The sequence below is a fragment of the Lissotriton helveticus genome, chromosome 3_1 (assembly GCF_964261635.1).
Source record: "Lissotriton helveticus chromosome 3_1, aLisHel1.1, whole genome shotgun sequence".
Taxonomy (NCBI): Eukaryota; Metazoa; Chordata; class Amphibia; order Caudata; family Salamandridae; genus Lissotriton; species Lissotriton helveticus.
The window spans coordinates 277,442,770-277,465,747 of NC_136061.1; the positions used below are offsets into that span (position 1 = coordinate 277,442,770).

General features: G+C 44.8%; 1 protein-coding gene across 2 annotated transcripts in view; it reads right to left on the bottom strand.

Moving 5' to 3' along the window:
• The window catches only part of APPBP2 (amyloid beta precursor protein binding protein 2), a 422,870-nt gene that overhangs the window by 81,272 nt on the left and 318,620 nt on the right, over nucleotides 1–22,978 (bottom strand). For both annotated transcript variants that reach the window (XM_078679805.1, XM_078679806.1), the window contains 2 exons: nucleotides 1,794–1,861; nucleotides 1,610–1,715 (listed from right to left, as the gene is read on the bottom strand). In XM_078679805.1, the coding sequence (XP_078535931.1) occupies nucleotides 1,610–1,715; nucleotides 1,794–1,861 (174 nt within the window). The remainder of the gene's footprint in view (nucleotides 1–1,609; nucleotides 1,716–1,793; nucleotides 1,862–22,978) is intronic.

Consider the following 22,978-nt stretch of genomic DNA (forward strand, 5'->3'; position numbering starts at 1 on the left):
CACAGATACTGCATTGGGTCTTATGCTACGCCCTGTTTATTAGACAATTATGTAAGAGTGGGGCAGGGAGCCGCGCTCCAAGGAATGACCTGAAACGCTGATGCAGGTGGTGCCGGAGAACAACACGCCAGACAGAGCTCAAAGGTTTGCCCGGACACCTGCTTCTCATCAACAGGCTGCATAGTGATAGGGCGACGTGGTACGCTCTTCTTTGGCCAATCAGCACACAGCCCATGCTCTGCTAGGAACACAGTGCTCCTAATTTACAAATATGACCGATTGCGACATAGACTGTGCAGTCTTTCACTGCGTGCTCACGCTTGCCTCCGACTGACCTATGCCACCTGTGCCATTGACGCTGTGACCCACAAACCTTCGAAGAAGAGCTTTCTTCTTTAAATCTAACTGAAAGGGTGGAATAGTTTGGTGCAGGTCCACAGCAGACGCTGGAGTGTTACCACGATGTCCTGTTCTCCCAAACACCCCTTTCTTCAGTGTCCGTGCTGGGCGGGGTTAATAATTGTTTGTAAGAATAGCGTCAGTTCACAAGGAGCTCCTTTGGGAGTTACCATTTAAATATTTCTAGTAGCATAGTGGTTAATGTTATAAATGCTAGTGAGAGACGGCCTAGCCAGTGCACACATATTTAAAAAAGTGAGGTGCATTGATACAATCGAGCATATGATGAATATGGAGCTCAGTTCCTGCGGCGATCGTAAAGTGAAACAAGTCAGGTCCCGGGCCGCGCTGTGATTGGCTGACGTCACGGGGGTGTCCCGGGCCGGCAGCCAATCACAGCGCGGCCCGGGAATGACGTCACGGGGGTGTCCCGGGCCAGCAGCCAATCGCAGCGCGGCCCGGGACAAAGGGGCGGGGCTTAAAAAAAGCACCAGAAACGCCCCCGAATCGCGTTTTCGTGAGAAAGCGCGATTGACAGCCTCTGTCTCCCAATGGCTAGTCTCCATTTATGGAGCTAGCCAATTGGAAACAGAGGCGGTCCGAACCTCACTACTGAAAACAAAAGATTTCGATCTGGGAGGTGCTTTGCCCCTCGCCAGGTCGAAACCTAAAAACTTGAAAAGCAGCATGCACCTTACCTCTAATCCTAAACAGATGCTAATAACTGTTTAGCAGGGCACAACACCCTGCGCTTCACAGTGTGGGTGAGAAGGAACTGCATGATGTGTTTGCCCAAACTGCACTATGCCTGCATTGTGGGAGCTTGGTGTGTGCACAGGGACTGCATGATCCTGGCACCTTGACTGCATGGTAGGCGATCACCGCATGTCTGATGGCTCTGCGGTGGGTTGTTCAGAGGGAGGGTGGTCAATGCCCAGTGGATGTACACTGGTGTCTGCCAGTCCTGCCCTTGCATTAACAATCAAAAACTCCATCTAGTCATGGCATTGATTCTTTTTTGCACTTCAGTTTAGATTGTCTAACTATAACTGATTTGCCCTGCTCGTACAGTGTCATACACAAGGCACTAAAATGGCAAACAAAAGCACGCTGCAAAACAAATATCACACGTAAGTAAACTCAAAATATGGCAGCTATGTTATAATAAAAATAACCTTCTCAAATCTGATGAAAAGAAAACATATCATACCTGATATATCGCAACGGACTGGCAGATATTATCCACATTGAGCAAGTAAAAGCCATAATCCAGTAATGTATCTGAATATTTCGGATGTTTCAATCCAAAATGTTCTCTGTGAATAGTAGAATAGGATTATAAACATGAAAACTACCACTACCCACACTTTTGAAATGAAATAGTGGTTACTCACCGAGCTAGATATACGGCATGCTTTATCAACTGTTCAGCTTTCTTAAATTCTCGTTTCACAACACAAGCCTAGGAAACAGCCAAGAAACAGAAACCACGTTTATGTTAGCTTATGTAGCACAAGACAAAAAAAATCAATAGAGCTCTAACACTAAAAAACCAACAGCATTAACCCACTTTCAGAACAAAATCACGAACAAAATCTTTAAGACCAATAGAAACAGAATAAAACAGAACAAATAAAGCCAAGGTGTAAAATGCAATGCAAGTGTAGCAAAAAAGTGCAACATAGCTCACATTCCATAAATCACAATTTATTTCACAATTTAAGTCACTAGGACCTCTCTTTCAAATGTTTTACAATCACGATATAAATAATCCAAAATAATTAAACAACAATTTAAAATAAGGTAAAATAATTACAAAATAAAAGGATAAAGCTCTGGTAAAATGAATGGTGTAAATGTAGGGGTCAAAATGTATTGAGATAACTAGAAGCCACCACCACCAAATAAAAACAAGCATTTGCAATGCAATAGGTCTCGCATTTGCGAGAACTTTAAGCTATTGGCATTTTAAATGACAAGGCCTTTTATGGCCTTTTATTGTTTTGATAATGAACACATAGATAAAAGGCATTGTCATTTACAATGTCAATAGCTGAAACTCTTGTAAATGCGAGACCTATTCACTTCAAAGAAGTGGCTGCCATTGTCCCGGGCTGCTTGGAACGTGAACGCGCACATGGCGCGCTGTACTTTTAAGGAAAGAATGTTGTGACTGCAGTAGGAGAAACTTATTAAAGAAAATAAATAGTGCTTACAGAGTAAATAAGACATACCATGTAACAACAGAGGTAAAAGGGCCAGTTCTCATGGGAGGTTACAAATGAAGATGGAGAGGTACCAAGAAGGGACTAACAAGCCAATTAACGAAGCAGAAACCTGCATTTACTAAGGACAATGACATAAGCCAATGAAAAATATGGGCGGAGAGTGGCACAGCCTCCTGTGGAATAAATGGCTGCATTCTGAACACCTTGACTTAAGTAATCCAATTTGGGAATAGGGCCTATGCCGGGGTACAATATTGCAACCCACACCTCGGTGGTTGAACAGCGAAAGGCTTGGAGAGGCTGATCACACTGGCACAATGCTCAAAAATCCACAACAGCGAGACAGTATAAAGAACAGGGCAGTACAATGTTGCCCCTCCAAAACTAAGCTCGTGAGTTTATCACAGGTGTATACAAGTTTTTGAGGAAATAACATGTAAGTTGTTGTACTAATGACAGAATTCAGATTTTTGAGAGCACTGGAACCTGAACCCCTTTCGGACCACAGCTGCCTAGGGTTACTCACCAGTACACATTAAACCTTCTCAGATGGGTGCGGGCCCATTTATTGCTTCGTCTCGATGCTGAAGCTACCAACTAAGCTGGCACGCTTGCGGCATCTGGGATTGTGGCCTGTGCGTGAAGTAAACATCTACATCACCAGAACATAGGGACGGGCCACCAGCTTGTCACTCCGATCTAGAGGTCACAGGGTCTGCAAATCTAGTGCAAAATCAACACACAGCTGCAGTGCACACTGTGACATTCAAGCATTTGGACGAGTAGCGCCTTTTTCACTTCGCTAAGAAGACAGGAAGTTTACATTACTATTAACACGTATTTTGTGGTTTTAGTTGCTAAGTTTTTCGTGAGTTTATACATCCATGGGGAGTAGGCACAGCTAACCATTTAAAATGAACAAAACTTACTAGAAGCCAGTAAGTGATCTGTGGGAGCTACAGTGGAAATCGCCACGGTAAGCACATAGGTACCTGTTCAGTTGTAAGTGTAAGTTTTTCCAACTGAAATTGCACTAAGAAAAACTATAAATAACATGCTTTAAAATGGCCACCATGTTGTATACGATGTTGTGAAATGTAATTGTCCTTTGTTAATGTCGATGCCCATATACTGCTGTTCTTTTGTATTTAAATTGAACGTTATGTGTGGCTCGGACATCGTGAACAAGGCCGTGAGGTAACGGCTGAAACGTGTTGATGTTTGTTTAAAAATAAAAAAGTGTCAGATAACTAACTTACGGAGTACAGAGACCACTTTAATTTGGAGGGAGAAAGTGTTTAATTTGACAGAAAGACAGACAGACACACACACACACACACCCACACCCAACCATAAAGGACCCCTCACCTCACCAAGCACCTATAAGACTGCCATTGGAGGCTGCGTGTCTTGCTGCAGACAAAAGTGAAAAGACAACATGTCACACATCCCTGTGTGCCATATCCGTTACCACTGCATGTCATATTTTGAAGTCACCTCTGCCCTCCACTATCCGTCTCAATCCAAATAACTAACATATCCACCAATGAAATTACTTTCATATTTCATCATTCTAATTCACCACTAATCTTTTATGGGTTTTGGAGTAGCATACTACTCGCCAGGGCTCATACCATAGTAGTGTGTTAATACTTGCAATCCCCTTATGTTGCCACGTTTCTGCAGATCTACATACTAGGCTGAACATAGTGGTCAGCAATAGTTCCAGGGTATGAATGCCCTTTTGAATCTGTGCAAACCTACTAACTTGCATCTTTTAAGGGTACCGAACTACTCTTTTCTAATCTTATCCCATACTGAGAAATGTTGGAAATTTACTCTGAATATGGCAGACATAAACCTTCCAAAGTTGGGAAAAAAGTGATTGGAGGTAACGTCTACTTGAAAACACTCAGATTTTTGCAAGAGCAAATCTACACATGCCCAATTGCTCATGCTAAAGTGCAGTTCACAAATATATTCTAGGAGAACTATGTATTGTCCTACTTCTGTAAATTCTTGTGAATTCATGAAAGGCGTATAGCTGCACTTGATTATTATTATTTTTTTTTTAAAAACCTTTATTGGTGCAATCAAATCAGTACAGGCTCAGGCCTACAACCACAGGGGCCAACCGCAAACTCAGGAGAGAGAAACAGGAGCAGTGCAAACGTCTACGGTTCAGGGATGAATCACGTTTTAGTCATAATACGTGGTTGTAGCACAACGAAGCACAAGGATAAGAGAGGTCCATTTTTATAATATTGAAAAAGAAGCGGAGGCGATCTCATCAGAGGCATCACACTACACAATGTACAAAAAAGAGACGGGAGTGGCGCATCCCTCCAAGCAATCGGGAATCAATGGTGAGCAATAAAGCCAAAAACACACTACGCCCGCCGAAGGCAGGCCAGGAGTAAAGGTCAAACAATGGCGAGCAAGTTAGCGAGAACATCATATGGAAAACCCACCCGTCCAAGACAAGAAAATAGAGGCAAGCGCAGATGCCCGACAGAAAAGGGATGAAAGAGGGAGATACAGCCAACCCCACTAAGAAGGAAGAGAGAAAGGGACCATAGAACAAAACAAACTAAAATAACAAAACCCCCCCCAACACCCGCCTACCCCACTAACAGCGTGCCTGTCGCCCCAGAATTACCCTAAAGAAAGGAAATAAAGATAAGAAAGAGAGGAAAACAATAAAGAAAATTCTGAGGAGAAGGGCCGGCGATTCAGATACCCGGTCCCTCCCACCCCCGCATACTAAAATCGTATCAACAGAAGCCATAGAAAGTACAAATATCAGCAAGCACATAAAACGCAATCAATTACAGTCCCAAAAGACGTGTCCTTGAATCACCATTAACCAGCTAGAAGCCCCTCCAAGTCCCAAACGAGGTCACCCCTGGCCACTTCTGTTAATAGTAGAAATGTTAAACAGGCTTGCAGTCGGGATTTTTTCTTTTTTTAATATCTTTATTTGCATTTTTTCAAATATACAGGTTACAATAGGCGCAGGTGAAAAAGAGGGAAGGGAGAGAGGAGGGGGAAGGGGAGAGATATGGGGGAAGGGGAGAGATATGGGGGAAGGGGAGGCAGGTAATCAATCAGGATTGGAGGAGACATTGGGTAAACAATCAGTACAGATGGTGGGAGGGCCAGCGGTCATTAATGGCATATTTAGTATACAAATTATCCAAAGGGCCACTTTGAAATATCCATACAAGTCTAAGAAAACTAGTCATCCTGTCTCGACCTTACACATCCATGTCTGTACCTGACTGTACGGTTTAGTGTCAATTTGTATCAAAAATAGATACAACTTGTTGTTTTAATGAATCTACATTTAAACATAAAAACCAAACAAAGAAGTCTTCGTCACATCATCACGCCCTGGTTAGTGATATAAAGGGAATGTGTCATCTACTTAGCCATACTGCAGTAGATGAGTCCACCATCTGCCTGGTGATTGGGGTAGTTAATGATAGTATTGTCATTACCTTGGCTCATGGAGGGGTCAGGCGTGCCCACCCCTTTTTCAACATCCCCGTTTTGCCTTCCATTCTCCAGAGAGGGGCTGCATCCCCTCCCTTACCCACGCACGACAGATCCGTCAGTATAGCATCCCATGCCAGGGCAATAGGGTATTTACGCAGTCCTGCGGTTTCCTCTCTGTGTAATGACGTACTTTCCGCCTGTCGTATAGCTGCACTTAATGAAAGGACATATACCAGGGGTGCAATTTTGAGAATTTCTTTAATTGGACCCCTAATTTGGTCTGGAATTGACCATGACGTTTTGCGTTTATTAAAATTCTGTCTCTCTCTCCATCGGCTGGCTTCACTGTGAGTGACAGCATTCAGCTATTTCACAAGGAGCATATCAGCGCACAAAGTAGTTTTGTTGAGTGGCAGTAACTACTGTGGCAGTGTCTGCTTTATGAGAACAAAAACAATTTTGGCTTTTTCCAATGTTTGTTAAAATGTTGAGGGGCCCCACAGCTCCCACACCAATAAGGTTTTACAAAAACCATGTCAAAACAAGTCACACATTGACAAAACAAAAAAGGTGACCAATTTCAGATCTAATGGCTTTGCCAATGCTTGTTTATTTTAGTTTCCCATAATCTTATTGAAACAGGTCACACTGATTCTCCATTATGAATATTTTTGGGAAATACTAGCATGCATCAACACATGTTAGCAAATGATGCTGAAAAGAAATGGTAATTGAAATGTTACAGTAGTTTAGCAAAATGTTTTTTCCTCCTTTCCTTTTTTTATGAACATTTTATTTTGAAAGCAAAGAATCATCAATCTTGCTTTCAAGCTTCTGCAAATATGTGCTTCAAAACAGAGAGCATTCTGGGAGCATTATACATAGCCTCATATTGCTGAACTTTGAAAACATGTGTACACATTTTTATACTGGAACCACTGTCAGTAGTGCAGTCAGAGCTTTAAACATTTACTTAGAGCGCTCACCCTAATAATAAAGGCTTTTTGAACTGCATTTACATATGGACAAAAATATTACCTTAACTGCAGACAGTGCCCTTCCCTAACCCATAATGTGGTACTGCAAACTGGCAGCCAAAGGGTTTGTGCTGCAGGGGGTTGGGCCTACTTGTCCCAAGGACAAAATAAACTTGAAAACTTGTTACCCTGGACCCTAAACAATATGCCCAGGGCGTCGGGTTATAGGAATTCCACATCCCCCAGCAAGCACTATATAAATGTGAAGCATTATGCATTAAAGTTATTGGCAGAAGAACAATGTTCACACCTTTTTAATAGAGTTAAAAATCAGTCTACAATCCATACATGGGAATACAGAAACACTAACAACCTGGCTAGACCTCATCAAGGAAACGATAGACAAGAAGACCTCGGAGGCAAGATGTGGCTGAGATGTTAATTGTAAACATTGAGGAAGGCGCCACCAATTCCAAATAAAATATTATTTACCTGGAAAAAGGTCTTGATGTTTGTGATACGCAGCAAGAATAAGTATCCAGAGACCAGCTCCTGACAAAAAAGCTGCACAGGATTGGCCTCGCTGAATCCACTGCATTGGTTAACTCTGAGGTATTTGTGGAGGACCCGCTTTAAGATTATGGATTATGATCTTTGCACCAGTTTCCAGACCCCCCAAGCACTATTCAACACCTTATAGCGCATTTTCTTAAAATAACGCCGATCCGTTTTCCGCAATAAAAGTCCCAGAGCTTCCCTACCCAACAGCAGTTCAAAAATGGAGGGGGGCTTTGGTCACCACATGGGGTATCAGCTAGATTCGTGGCCGGATCAAATAATATTGCCATAAGGGTTAACAAACAGGCCCATTGGTAGAATCTAACATTCGGGATTGCTAACCCCCCTTTTTCCTGTGGTAGGGTTAGATATTTCATTGACCGCCTAGTTTTGCCATATTGCCAAATAAAATTCATGAAAATTGCCTCTATTGACTTCATCAAACCTTCCTCTATTAGGAATGGGATAGAGCGAAAAAGATATAAGACATTGGGAAGCTTGGTCATTTTCAATACATTAGCCCTTCCTATTAGAGACAGATGTATGGCATCCATTCTTTTCAGATCTGCCTTCATTGACCTTAAAAGCAAGGTAAAATTATCTTTAACAATTGAATCTGTTACTGAGCTAACCCTGACTCCTAAATAGATTGCTGAATCCAAATATCTATTATCATCTCTTCTAATATTTTTGGTACAGAATATTTGAGTCTTGCTCTCGTACAGGAGATACCCTGAGCAACGACCAAATTCCCCTGCTATTCGTGTGAGTGCTGCCATAGCCCTAGATGGTTCAGGGGTAATTACGGCCAGGTCGTCGGCATAAGCCAGCAGTTTGGTCTCAAACCTATTAAAAAACACTGGCCTAATGTCAACGCACCCCAGAATTCTCTGTACCAGCGGATCTATATACAGGACGAAAAGAATAGGTGAACAGGGACACCCCTGATGCGTCCCTCTAGAAATATAAATCCTTTCTGAACTTTCTCCCATTAGCTGCACTCTAGCCTTAGAATCACAATACATGGCCTTGATAGCACTCATAATTTTAGGGCCGAAGCCCCTTCGCTCCAATATCCCCCATAAATACTTCCATGTGACACGATCAAAGGCCTTTTCCGCGTCGAGAAGGATCATGGCCATCCTTGTCACCCCCCCCCCCCCACCACCTCGTGGCAGCCTGCGCATCGAAAAGGGTAATGGCACGCCTGATGAGATCCGTTGTTCTACGGCCTGGGATAAACCCATGCTGCCACGGGGAGACAAGACCGCCAATGATCCTTCCCATCCTTTTAGCAAAGATCTTAGTATCCGCATTGATGAGGGGTATTGGCATATATGAGCCAGGGTTCTCTTTAGGTTTCCCTTTTTTGTGAAACACAACAATATTTGTTTCTTTCCATGAATCTGGAATTAAACCAGTACGCATTATCCCACTAAATAAATCCAATAATACTGGGGGGATCTCATTCTGGATGCATTTATAGACTTCTAGCGGGATGCTGTCGGGCCCTGCAGCCTTTCCCGCTGCTAGCTCCTGTATCGCTTCCAGCACCTCACCTATTACCAAGTCTTTGTCCAGCACTTCTTTATCCAAGTTATTCAGCTGGGGGCCTATCTCCTCAAACTCAAGGCTAACAACATCTGGACCACCTCTCCTCTTTATATAATTTCTGATAGAAGTTTTTAAAAGTCTTCAAAATAGCACTTAGCTTTGAATAATCCTGATCACCTTCCTGAATGTTTGATATTATATTCTTACATCATTTTTGCCTAATCCGCAGTGCCAACAATTTGCCCGCATGCTCTCCCGTCTCATAAAGCTTGCTCCTATGAGTCTGGTAGGCACTGGCAGCTCTCTGAGCTACCCATTTATGTAGCTCTGTTTTAATTGTGAGGATCCTCTGCTGGCTCTCCTCGACCTCCTTCCCTTGCCCAGTATCCCTCATATGTCGCTCTTCTGCCACTGCTAATTGGGCCATCAGTCTCTCATTTTCTAGCCTTGCCTCTTTTCTAAGCCTGGCAGAGAAGCTGATTGTTTCACCTCTCAGAGCCGCTTTAAATGCATCCCAGACACCATTCCTGGATGCACTAAAGCGGTTCATGTTATAATAATCCTACGCCCATTTCCTTAAGTGTTCTACGTAACTGGTATCTGCTAATAGCTTCCTCTCAAAAGTCCATTGAGATTGTTTTTTATTAGCATTGACAGATTCTAACTCATATTGCAAAATTAATGGGCTATGATCAGACATAATTTTCGGAAGCGTATTAATGGTAACTCTCTTCATTTCCGTTGCAGATAACAAAAAGTTGTCCAACTTGGTGTATTTCTGAAATAGACATGAAAAATAGGTGAACCCAGGGCCATTAGGTTCTTTAGCCCCCCAAACATCTGCTAACCCATGCAACTAAATTAAAGAGTTCAGAGCTCGGAATACCCTTGGCTTTCGCCTTGTGTACGGAAGGTTATTTGTAAAATCGGCAGGGATGTTTAAATCTCCGCACACAATAATGGGTCTGAGCCAGTTTGCTAATTCCACTAATAAAAATCATAAACCTCCAGATCATCCGGATTAGAACCGTAAATCACACAAATTGTACACCCAACATCAAGCTCAACCAGTGCCCACCTCCCCAGAGTATCTGCACCATGTCACTTTACTCCACCAAGCGTGGATTTAGCTAGTACTGCCACCCCTCTAACTGTCGAAGTCTGTGAGGAGCAGGCCAACAGATCGAAACCTCTAATACTAAGCAGATGTTTCTTCTCCCATGGTAGATGGTTCTCCTGTAAACAAAATACATCTATATAGTTTGTGCTGACAAAATGCCCAAGCCTTTGCCTTTTCTTCCAATCATTTAGACCCCCGATATTCACTGAACAAATATTAAGTTTCCTCATTTGTCCCCCTCCGGAAATGACCTTCCTTATAAACCCATCCAATCAACTGTTTAAATGTAAATAGCCCTAAACAATAAAACACAACATAGCACCAGGTATTTATTTTTTATATAGATTTTGGTCCCCCTACCCTCACCTCCGCTGCCCTCCCTTCACCTTCAACTCCCTCCACCCCCTTGCCCTCCCCCATCCCCCTTCAGAAAGCACTCAGACCTAGGTCTGTGCATATGATGAATGCAGCAATAGTGATCTGGGTCATTTCAAAACCAATTTCAGAAAGAACCATCCCCCCTCCCTCTTAATCAATCAGACAAACACGAAGAAAAAAACAACCAAGAAGCAGCAGACAATAATTCATATAGCTATATAGCTACTTAACACCCACTCATCGCCCAACACCCAACCTGAGCTAGAACCATAGATCCTTCAAGTCCAGCAATAAAGATAGTCCTCTTTAAGTGCCTACAGTAGCCAAAAACTCGTTTGCCTTTATCTCAGAAGAAAAATACCTAGTATGTCCGTCATGTATCACCTTCAGTTGCGCCGGGTTAATAAGGTAGATCTGGATATTTTTCTCCTGAAATGGTTTAATTAGCTGCCTCAACCTCCAGCGCCTATCTACCGTTGCGTGGCAGAAATCAGGGCGGATGAAAAATGAGACCCCCCCACTTGATCTCCTTGGTTCTGGTCTGGCCTTCTCTGCAATTGCCGGTCGCAGAAGAAAATGTCCTAGGAACACCAGAATCGCCTGAGGTTTATCCCCCTCCCCTTTGCAGAGGCCCGTATCTTAAACGGGGTTCGGCGTGCCCTTTGAATTTCGACTGACCAGTTCCAATCAGGCATCTCGGGAACGGCAGATCTAAACAGTTCCATTATATACATTCTTGTATCTGATCCTTCTGCAGCTTACGGGATCCCCAGCACTCTAAGATTATTCCTTCTCTGTTTGTTTTCAAATTCTTCCAGTTTCCACTGGATGTCCTTATTTGAGCGCTTTGAGCCTCCGCTTGGGTAGAAGCACTAGCCACCTCTGCTTCGGTTGCAACTATCCTTTCCTCTAGGTTCGTCACCCTCTCTCTGACGTTTGTGCATGCTTTAGAGAGTTTCCTCACAAGCCCCTGCATTCTTCTCAAAGCGGCCTGTGTCTTGCGGCTATCCTGGTGCGTCTCCTCCCTATGGGAGAGGATAGCCTGATGTATAAAAGCGTAGGGGAGAGCATAATAGATTCTGGTGGAGATTTACCAGAAAGTGGGGTAGCCTAAGAGTAGTCCCATTTCAAGTCCTTTCTACCACGTGCTTGTGCAGCTATCTGGTGGTTAGATTTCTTAGTTGTAATGGGTGGGTCTAGATCACTACACTCCAGGTCTGAGTCCAGATTGCTTCCCCCTGGGGATGAGCTCAGATCGTCAGACCACTCAGCCCCTTCCGAAAATGAAAAATAACCGTCACTGGGCTTCTTCTCTTTATTGTTATCCGGGTCCGAAGTGTCCTTATCACCAGCTGAGAGGTCTGAAGCCACCATCAAATCACCAGCCCCCACATCGGCTGTCAAGTGAAGGACTCCCATCTCATCTCTTGCCTCTCCAGGTAAAAAACAAAGCCTTTTCTATTTCTATGGTGACATTATGGCCATTATTTTCCCCATTTTGGATTCGCAGGGGGAGTGTTGTTGTCCCTCCAGATGTATTCGATACCCTAGTGTGGTTCTGAAATTCTGGACCCTACTGTTGTCCCGGTATCGAGGTCCGATACCCGTGTCCCGAAACATCAACGTACCATGACGAATTTGGTGTCGACGAACCGATAATGATTAGGACATCATTTCTATGCATTTGCGTCATGATCAAGGCATGCTAACACCCCTGAATCGTAGTTTCCGTCCCGACCCCTCAGACTCCATTTTGTAAACGGTATCCATCTTGTGTCTTGCCCTCATGATAAGTCAATTAAAGGTCGAGCTTGATCTAAAAGGACACGTCCACCTTCCCTGACTCCCCCCTGACCTGTCCCAACTGACTCCCTTGCCTCCAGCCAAACCTGTTTGGGCAGCTCCTCGCCCAGTGGCCTAATACGATAGCATCAATGCATAACATGCCCCAAACCATTCACTACATCCAGATCATGTTTTCTACACACACGCCTGTCCGCGTTCCCTGTTTATGGCCAGTTTTATGACTAGGAGGTGCCTTCTTTTATTGGGGCTTCACCGATATCTGATGGGAGTTCCAGGCTTGGCTGGGTAATCTATCACGAATTGGACATCTAAAATACGGGCTTGCCTACATGACTTCGCTCTTTTGTATTATTGTAGAAATATGTGTATAGCCATATCATAAACTCAAGAATTCTTGCTTGCAGCTATTATTTTTGTATATAAGGAGAAGGCTGGTTCTGTAAAAACGAACAGTCTCCTGAGAACACATGACCCGTGTTTGTCGTGATTCTAGGACACCTGTTACTTGGTAGCTGCCAATAAAACTTGATCTCTGACTGTGACTAGAAGACTCAGTGTTTCTGTGGTCCGAAACAAGGGAGAACTCAGAGGTCTTATTATCCCCTGGCACCAAACGGGTTCCTAAAAACCCGTTACCTCAGTTGGCGCCCAACTCGGGGCGGTATCAAGCGGCGACGGTCCAAGCCAGATGTTCGTGAGGAACTTCGTGTGAAAATTCCAGAGGACGGCCAGCCACTTCAGCGACCCCTGTATGTCGACGTGGTTCCGAAGGTCTTTGCTGCGATGTTCCCCGCGTCCCGACGGCTACGAAGGACTGCTGCCTTGACTATCGCCTTGTTTTGGACCCAGTGATCCTTGGTAGAGCGAAACGATAGACGAGTCTTCTAGCGACGTCACCGATCTTCAAATACTTCAGTTAAGTATAAGTGGAGCGTCTCCCAGTCCTTAGTTTGTCCTTAGTTTTTGGTATCCTTGAGATACGCTTTGATTTGGTACTTGCAAGCCCCAAAGCCGAAGGACTTGTGTATTCACGAGAAATATCGTAACAGATAATCCTTTGAAGTTTGAAGCTAGACTAGTGAGCAAAGATGCCTGGTTTTAGCAGACTTGGAAACTTGTTTTGTCTTGGTTATAGTAAGGACTCCCGATTAGAGGATTCCTGTCCGGTTCCTCCGATTGGAACTCCAACATATGAGCTCTATGTAAAGCACGGCGTAGGTCCTATCACATATAATGAAGTGTGGATAAAATACACCCGCAAGGATGGTGTTTTAAAATGGCCCCAATATGGTAGTTTCGACTCAGAAATATTAGATAACCTAGAGGTCAAATTATTCAAGAGAAAAGTCCGGCCGGCGATGTTTGACTCTTTCCGCTTATGGCGCAAAGAAGCCAAACAAAAAGAAATAAAATTAGCAAAAAGGAATAAAAGAGGTATGTCAATGGTGCAAGCTGCCGTTGCATACAGGGATAACGAGGAAGAGCAGGAAAACGAACAAATACTTAGGAGCAAGAAACTAGCAGTAGATAAATGCTACCCGATGTTACCAAATAAGGGACAAGGCCAAGAGGAGAGATCCGAGAAAGATCCATTAATGTCCCACTTATTAAGCTCACCTCCACCGTATGCGTTAGACGCTACTACAACGCCAAAGCATTTTACTATACCGCGCCCCGGCGCACGTAACCCAGCTCTTGCACGAACGCCAGCTCCTCTTCAGCTGGTTTCTACTTCTCCGGCGCAGCCTTCTCAAGGGCCGCCATCTTTGCTACATACTCCATCTACTTCTACGACTTTGCCTACAGCTCCAGCTTTGTCTATGATACTATGTCTGCTACTACTTCAACTTCCTCTGCTATTGCCTCTACTTCTTCTTTGCCTCAGCCTGTTTTTTCCGAGGCGCTTACTCCTCCGCAAGGTTCTCCTTCTATTAGACAAAGAGTGACAGGTACCGTCACTAGTCTATTTTCACCTTTCTTTGGGTCGCCTAAAACAACGCCTAAAACAGAACATAGACAGTCCCGTAGTCAACTGCCTGATTACGAGGAAAGAAAAGTGCTGAATGAACTAGCACGCCAATGGATTATGGATACTGTTAGATATGATGTTCAGTCTGTTATGGAAGTTTTCCGTCAATGGAATGCACCCACTCAGAGATACGTATTCGAAGAGATGTGTGTATATCTGGGCGAAGATTTGGAGACGAATGATCCCAAACACACAATGAACGAACTATGGCGTACACGCTTTAAGTTCCATGAAGGTATGATTACAGGCGCAGATGTTGAGAAAGCGATAGAGTTGTTGTTCTCTTATAGGAGTATGGGAAACTTCTCTAGATCATTGTACCAAGACGACGTATCAGGTAGGAAAAGAGCGAGACAGTACCCCATGAGAGAGGTTCCTCCGGTTTGGAGGGAAGGTGATGCGAATGCGAATCCACCAATTCTGCCTCATTTCCAGCGTGTATGGGTACATGTCCCCTGGAAAAGATCCGAAGTCTTAGCACTCAAGCAGACACTGCCTGATCCTCGTAAAAACCCGACTGGGTATTATAAGGAGTTATCGCAAACTGCAAGCTCATGTATAATGAATTTAGCGGATATAGACATGTTGTTTGGGAACGTTGTTCCACATCCTTTATGGAGCAAAATCCGTCATACGAACCATGACCAAGAACTAGGTGACTCATGGGCGAACATTACCGCTATGGATGCTAGACAAATAGGTGGTTTTAAACCTGAGCCGTTAATAGCTGAACTTCCCGGTAGGATTATCGCGTACATGAAAACAATAATGCCTGAAGTACGCGTAAACTGGGACAAGCTATCTGCGTGCAAGCAGAAGAAAGATGAGAATGTGTCTGACTTTTTCACAAGATTTGAGGAGACTTTCACCGATCATAGTGGTCAGGATATGGCTACCGAGGGTGGTCAAAGATTGTTTGTAGACAAATTCGTACATAATTTAATGCCTGAACTGTGTAATAAACTGAAAGATTCAGAGAGTGCTTGGGCTGTCTCTACGTCAGCGCAAATTTTAGCTACAGCCCAGTACTATGAAAATAGGCGCAAAGACGAGCTAGATAAAGTCGACAAAAAGACAAAAGATTTAAAAACTAAAGTTCTTCTCCAGCAAGCCTATCGGCCTCGTACGGCTAGTCAGCCCAATTATCAACCACATCAGCAGTATTCGAGAAACGCGCAAGGAAACGAGTTTTCCCATCAGCGTATTGCTTATGGCCCGAATCAATGTGCGTATTGCAAAGAAGAGGGTCACTTTAAAGGTAATTGTCCGGCTCTTGCGCGACGTTTGAGCGGTGCTTCAGGTGTAAGGGGAAGAGGTGTTCAACATGCCCCTAGAGGTAGGGGCCGTGGAAATTTCACCCAGAATACAACTTCTTTTCCGCCTCAGAATTCGATGAACAGCTTTGACCAACAGAATAATGATTCGTCTAGGTCAGCTCAGTACTATGCTGACGACTATTACACCGAACACGAAAATGAGGGTAACGATTGCTAGGACAGCCATGGACAAAGAGAGGGAGTTGTTTCAGTTCCAGTAGATCAGAATGGACCTTATGTCAAGGTAATTACCTCAGGAGTGTCAGAGCCATTTCTGCTGGATACTGGTGCTACAAAAAGTTCTATCATGCACTCGAAACTTCCTGGCGCACCTTTGTCTGGCGAAATGAATGTTTCAGTAGGTTTCTCTGGCGCCCCTGTTAGAAACCCGATCTCTAGTCCTATATCTCTTTCTATTGGCCCATGCGAATTAGAAGCACCCCTCATTCTTACAACAGGTTGCGGTGAAAATTTGTTAGGTTTGGATTTGCTAAAAAGGGTATATGCGACTTTGTACTGTTTCCCCTTGGGAGTACAACTTACTTTAGGTAAGAAAGTCATTTCTCCAATGTATTTGTCAAAGGACAATATTCCGACTGAATTGTTATCACTTCCTGATATACTTTGGGCTAATGGCTCTAATGATGTAGGTCGTTTGGAGATAGCACTGTATGTCATAACATTGAAAGCCAACGTTAGGTTGCCACGTATTCCCCAATACAAAATATCTAGCGAATGTGAAAAGGCGTTATTGACGATTGTTTATGACTTGATTGATAAAGACGTCATCGAAGAAACAACAGGAAATGTTTGTAACAGTCCAGTTCTGCCCGTCTTAAAGCGTACTGATCCTTTACAACCGCCTGTGTATAGGTTCGTCATCGACCTCAGAGAAGTGAACAAGATAGTTATCCCACAGTTTCCAGTTGTCCCCGACATTACTGCTTTATTGACGATGGTTCCAGCTTCAGCAGCTTGGTTCTCGGTGATTGACCTGAAGAACGCTTTCTTCAGCATCCCGATTGCTGAGGAGAGTAGAGATATTTTTGGATTCAATTTAGGAGGACGAAGCTTCCGCTTCAAGTGCGCTCCTCAAGGCTACTGCGAAAGCCCATCAATATTCAGTCAGGCCCTGAAAACACAACTAGACACGATTATTCTACCGAATGGCTCAACTCTAATTCAGTACGTAGACGATCTGCTGATCGCTGCAGACACTGAAGAGATTTGCAAGAAAGCTACGTTATCATTATTACGTAACTTATGTGACATGAAGCACAAAGTCTCTCTCTCCAAACTACAATTTTGCCGACAAGAAGTTACCTACATAGGTCACATCTTGTCGAAGGAGGGAAGGAGACTGACACCAGAAAGAATACAGGCAATTGCAGAACTGAGTGCCCCAAGGACACAGAGAGATGTTCGGGCCTTCTTGGGCATTACATCGTACTGTAGACAATGGATACCGAATTTCTCACTACTAGCTAAACCCTTGCTGGCACTACTCTGCAAAGACACGCCAAATCCTATGCCCTGGTCTGAAGACTGCCAAACGAGTTTCCACAGGTTGCGTGATGCATTATGTTCGGCTCCTGTGTTGGGAAACCCCAACTACAGTAAGCCTTTTACATTATATGTCCATGAGAAGGAAGGTTGTGCATTATCAGTTTTAACACAACATTTTGGGGACAAACAGCGCCCTTGCGCGTATTTTTCGGCAACTCTAGACCCTGTGGCTAAAGCCCTACCAAGTTGTCTGAGGGCTACCGCCGCAGCAGCTGTCTGCATTCGACAGTCTGCTGGATTAGTCATGAATAATACTCTGATCGTTATGGTCCCGCATGCAGTAGACATTTTACTAAACAGGACGAAGACACAACATCTTACTAGCGCTCGACTATCCAGTTACAAACTTACACTGCTAGCAAGTCACATCCACATAAAGAGGTGTGATACACTGAACCCCGCAACGTTATTACCCATTCCGACAGAAACAGACAAGATTGATAACCATGACTGCTGTTTTAGGACAGAAGAAGAGACAAAAGGGAGAGTAGACTTACAGGACACTCCCCTTCCTGAATGCAACGATACTTTATGGGTTGATGGTTCATGTTTCAAGCTGCCGAATGGTGATACGACTGCAGCATATGCCGTAACGACATTACACACCATTATAGAGACCGCGCGCATTTCCCATAATTCTGCACAAGCTGCAGAGCTAATTGCGCTTACCAGAGCATGTGTGTTAGCGAAAGGAAAGCGAGTAAATGTGTACACTGACAGCCAATACGCCTTTGGTGTGGCTCACAGTTTTGGGAGATTGTGGCGTGAACGTGGGTTTCTTACGTCACATGGTGCAAAGATACAACATGGTCAGTTAGTTAATGAGCTCCTCGAGTCACTGACCTTGCCACTACAAGTTGCCATTGTGAAATGCAGTGCACACAAAAAGATTCAAGATGATGTTGGCCGCGGGAATGCATTTGCAGACGAGGTTGCGAAAGAGACTGCAAGGAACACGATGAGTCGGATGTATGTTGTAGGTCCCGCAAGATGGATTACGGATGTGGGAATGTGTGAGGAGACCATTGAAAGCGTGAAATCTATACAAGCCGAGGCAACTGAGAAAGAGGTGAATGAATGGAGAGAAAGTAAAGGTAGACTAGACGCGAATGGTTGTTGGGTCGAACTGTCAGAACACCAGCGATGGCTATTACCTAACGCATATGTACTTGCAGTAGTAACCATGGCTCATGGAGTTGCGCACATTAGTTCGAGAGGAATCTGTAAAGTATTGGCCCCAGTATGGCAAAATGGTAATATCCCGAAATATGCAGAGAATGTGGTCAGAAACTGTATGGTGTGTTTGAAGTACAATCCCGGTAGGGGAACCCCAACTCCAGCTGGTCATTTTGCGCCTCCAACGTATCCGTTCGAGGTTTTGCAGCTCGATTTCATTCACATGGAGAGATGCAACAATCTGAAGTATGTGCTCGTTGTTGTTTGCGCTTTCTCCAGGTGGGTGGAAGCGTACCCCCTTAAGGACAATACTGCCTTGTCAACTGCCAAAGCCCTTGTCAAAGAGTTCTTCCCGAGATTCGGTATGCCTAGAATCGTCTGGAGTGATAATGGAAGTGAATTCGTAGGACGCGTGATGAAGAGTGTGTGAGTGTTTAGGCATACAACAAAAGTTTCACTCTGCAATCACCCCCAATCAGCTGGATTAGTAGAGTGCTACAATGGCACTTTAAAGCTCAAATTAGCCAAGATCCAAGCCTGTACAGGTCTTAAATGGCCTGACGCCTTGCCCCTAGCACTCTTGTCAACCAGAATGACCGTCCACTCCAGGTTAGGACTTAGTCCTCATGAGATAGTGTTTGGCCGCCCAGCCAACGTCTGGGGCGTGCCAAGGCCAAAAAAAATCAGCGAAATAGAGCACCCCGTACTGCTTGACTATTTGTGCGAATTAACAACTAAATTGCGTGTTTTACACCAACAGGTTCACAGTTCCTCTCCGCCAGCCTCTGACGATCCAGGTCACTCCATCAAACCCGGCACGTGGGTCTTGATGCGGAATTTCCAGCGCACAAACAACGAACAGCCGAGGTGGACCGGACCGTACCTGGTACTTCTTTCCACGAGATCAGCTGTTCGGGTGGAAGGCAAAAAGAACTGGGTGCACGGGACCCATTGTAAACGGGTCCCTCTGCCCCTTCCATACGACCGGTGGGTCAACGAAGGAATTGCCGACTGCGAGACAGAATCCATACCTCGCTTCATCCCTTTCAGCGATGCACGTTTAAAAGAAACTGGTACCGAAAAGGAGTGTGATCATATTTTACAAGGACTTGTGCCACCGTCAATGCAGTTGGACACTTCAGAACCTAAGACATTGTTTGAAGACCACACCGTACCTGGGAAACAACAATATAATCTAAGGTCAAGACAAAGAGACTAATAAAAAGCAAACTAATGTGATTCCCCTTCCCCCAAGAACTATTTTTGATTTTTTCAGCTCTCTCACTCTCAGGAAACTTGCTCATTTTTGATTTTCGAACCGCCATCCGGTTCTGCTGCTAGGGTCGCGGTTGAAGTCTGGGGAGTGCAACTGGGGACGTTTAGGTCAACAGTTCTGGTTGGTCCAAGGGAGTTACCCCGGACTGAACAGAGCGCACTCCCTGGCAGAACCAACCTACCACCGCGGGCAGCAACTAGAGGATGGAGTTTCCTAGGGTAAAGAGACCTGCCAGACTCACGGACTTTGAAAGACAATTATGCCCGATACTGGCCAAAAGAAGTTTTTTGATAATATGTATTTTTATGTTGTGTAGCATAGCAATGATCTTGACTGGTTATACCCTATTCGTCTTTCAAGTTTCCTTGTTCTCAAATGACACTCGGCCAACTCCTCCTCTCACTCTCTCCACACACTCCTTTCACCCTCTACTTGAACACGAGTCTGCCAGAAGACTCGAATTTGTAAATAACTCATTCATTCAACTTCTACACCAACACCAGTCCATAATGAACACATCGAACTGTTGGGTATGCGGACTCATGCCGCACACGACTGATAAGGGTATCCCATACTTCATCCTGCCTTTCAGTTATTATGGTTCTCTGTGGGCTTTCCAGACCATGTTCCTATTTGCCCTAGAACCGTACCCGACTCGTTCTACTGAGAGTGATTCCAGTAACAAGGCACTAGTAGCAGGGATAAGAAATATGAGTAGAGAGTTCAACACCTATCTTACGATTCCCAAAGATGAACTCACTCCGTACACTTGTTGGAACGTAACTAAATATGGGGTTTACCTGAGTAAGAGCCAGACAGCAAAGAAATCCCGCCCAGTTTGGATAGGACCCAACCGAGGTCACTTATGTTTACAAGGTATCGGTAGGGATCCCAAAGCACAATTAGGAAAGAGTATATGCACGGAAACATATGTGTTCGCTTCCCGAACTTCCCCTATATTCTTAGCAGCCAAAGGCACGTATTTCGTCTGCCATGACCAAGCCTACACCTGGTTGCCCCCTGACTTCTCAGGTACATGTTTTATCTCATTTCTGCTGCCTCCCACCTACACGGCCAGAGCAGATTACCATCGGACAAGGACAGCTAGAGGTGTCGTGAGTAAAGACGACACCGCGGGTCAGGAATACGCTGACTTCGCAAAGGGTTTTCTGCCATTTTGGGGGCCTATGGTGAACAGCAGGAATATTCGCCAGTTATCGAGGATAGTTGAATCCGCTGTGATTACAACGGCCGGAGCCCTTGGCAATTTGACGACCGAACTTCAGTCGGATCGACTTATGACCCTTCAGAACCGAGTTGCCCTAGATATCATACTCGCCGATCGTGGTGGTGTGTGTAGAGTGATCCAATCCAGTTGTTGCATTTTCATCCCTGATAACGCACCGACAGTGTACCAGGCCATCTCTAAGCTACACGAGATATCTGGTTCCCTTCACGTAGAAAAAGGGGACTGGTCCTTACTAGGGTGGTTCTGGGAACTGATCGCTACCTGGGGATGGAAAACACTGATCTTCATTGGGATGATCTTAGCACTTCTGTTTATGTTCTGCCTGTGTGTACAGTGCGCTCCTGCACTATGTGGCCTCTGTGCTACCTCATGTGTACGGAAGCCTGTGTCAAGGGACGAACTGAGCAACAGAATGATGCTACAGCAGCATCTCCACGAATTCCTTCATACAGATTTAGACTCGGATTAACCTGAATTATTGCCTTATATGAGGGCAAAAGGAGGGTCTGTGGTTCTGAAATTCTGGACCCTACTGTTGTCCCGGTATCGAGGTCCGATACCCGTGTCCCGAAACATCAACGTACCATGACGAATTTGGTGTCGACGAACCGATAATGATTAGGACATCATTTCTATGCATTTGCGTCATGATCAAGGCATGCTAACACCCCTGAATCGTAGTTTCCGTCCCGACCCCTCAGACTCCATTTTGTAAACGGTATCCATCTTGTGTCTTGCCCTCATGATAAGTCAATTAAAGGTCGAGCTTGATCTAAAAGGACACGTCCACCTTCCCTGACTCCCCCCTGACCTGTCCCAACTGACTCCCTTGCCTCCAGCCAAACCTGTTTGGGCAGCTCCTCGCCCAGTGGCCTAATACGATAGCATCAATGCATAACATGCCCCAAACCATTCACTACATCCAGATCATGTTTTCTACACACACGCCTGTCCGCGTTCCCTGTTTATGGCCAGTTTTATGACTAGGAGGTGCCTTCTTTTATTGGGGCTTCACCGATATCTGATGGGAGTTCCAGGCTTGGCTGGGTAATCTATCACGAATTGGACATCTAAAATACGGGCTTGCCTACATGACTTCGCTCTTTTGTATTATTGTAGAAATATGTGTATAGCCATATCATAAACTCAAGAATTCTTGCTTGCAGCTATTATTTTTGTATATAAGGAGAAGGCTGGTTCTGTAAAAACGAACAGTCTCCTGAGAACACATGACCCGTGTTTGTCGTGATTCTAGGACACCTGTTACTTGGCAGCTGCCAATAAAACTTGATCTCTGACTGCGACTAGAAGACTCAGTGTTTCTGTGGTCCGAAACAAGGGAGAACTCAGAGGTCTTCGGGTGTTATCCCCTGGCACCAAACGGGTTCCTAAAAACCCGTTACCTCACTAGACTCCCCCATATTATCTATTTCAGGGGGATAGCCCTCTTTATCAGTGTTAGTGCTGGGGGGAAAGGGGGTCTACTACTGGCGCGGCATCTGTTATGCCTGAATCAGGTTCATTACCTTGCCGGGACTCTTGTTGTTTATCTGATCTCTGCTCTGCATTTTGCTTCCTTCTTGGACCCTTCGCAACGTTGGACACCGCCCCTACTCCCGCTGCGGCTTCAGCTGCCTTAATCAGCGGCTCTTTGCCGCGCATTAACATGTCAGCCACCTCAGGCCCGGCTGGTCGTTTTTTCCCGTAGCACCGCCACTTCCTCGCCTCGGTGGGTCCAGCACGGGCGTGAACTGCGATTCGCCCGGCGCCTCTTCCGCTAGACTCTGCTCCATGGTTGCTTCTCCTCGCAGCTTTTTGCGCTGCCGCAGCAGCTTTAGATCCAGCACT